Source organism: Diaphorina citri, unplaced genomic scaffold, assembly GCF_000475195.1.
Source record: "Diaphorina citri unplaced genomic scaffold, Diaci psyllid genome assembly version 1.1 scaffold24509, whole genome shotgun sequence".
Lineage (NCBI taxonomy): Eukaryota > Metazoa > Arthropoda > Insecta > Hemiptera > Psyllidae > Diaphorina > Diaphorina citri.
In genome coordinates this window covers 1-825 of record NW_007401850.1, presented here as the reverse complement: position 1 = coordinate 825, position 825 = coordinate 1, and the positions used below count along the sequence as shown (strand labels likewise).

The window sequence follows — 825 nt, the reverse complement described above, 5'->3', positions numbered from 1 at the left end:
TTATTATTATTATTTTTAATCAAAATGCTAAATGGATTTTTTTTAAAGGTTTGAAAGCAGGAACTAACTGTAACTGCTAAGGTCGTTTTGGTCCCAAAACCAAAGACAGAAGCAGGAAAGGATAGGAGAAAGCCAGCAGACCTAAGAACTTTATCTGTTTAGGATAAAATTCACCTTGTTAGGGAATCGAACCCAAGACCTAGTGCTTACAAGGTAGTCACACTACCTTCTAAGCTATGTAACTAGGGTTTAAAAAGGAGATTTAACCTAATAAAGGACATTAGTGAATTAATTGAACTTGTCTAATTATTATTCCCCAATGTTCATGTCCAATTTTAAATGTCTCAATAGCTCTAAGGTCAAAACTTTCGTTACAGGAATTGGTCAATATTGGGCTGTGGAATTCAGCAAGAAGCTGGCTAAAGGTTCTGTGGTTCTGCTTTGGGCAAGATCTGAGCAAGGTCTGGAGGAAACCAAGAAGAAAGTTTTGCAAGCAAACCCCAAAGTGATTGTGAAGGTAAGAAGACAGAAAATGGGTGAAGACATCAAATCAAATTTATCTTAAAAGTTCAAGTTGTCTCTTCAGTTAAATTGTAATAATTGAAACTCTATAAGACCTTGGTTAGACTGCGGGGAAAAGCGACTATTCAGTCCTATCCCAGCAGGATAAACAAGGTATACTCTATTCTATTTCGTATAGGCCGGGCTGCGCTTCAAACTTTTGACGTTAGCGCGCTTTCTGGCTCAAGCATTCGCAATAGAATTTGAAAAATGTTGTTGTTGCTAACGATGGCGACTGCTCTAAGCACAGAAGTGGCGAGTGTG

General features: G+C 38.1%; 1 protein-coding gene across 1 annotated transcript in view; it reads left to right on the top strand.

Annotated features, from left to right (window-relative positions):
- Positions 1–565, top strand: part of LOC103523489 — a 10,188-nt gene extending 9,623 nt beyond the window's left edge. The window contains exon 2 of the mRNA XM_008488528.2: positions 378–565. Within this exon, the coding sequence (XP_008486750.2) occupies positions 378–565 (188 nt within the window). The remainder of the gene's footprint in view (positions 1–377) is intronic.
- The last annotated feature ends 260 nt before the right edge of the window (positions 566–825 follow it).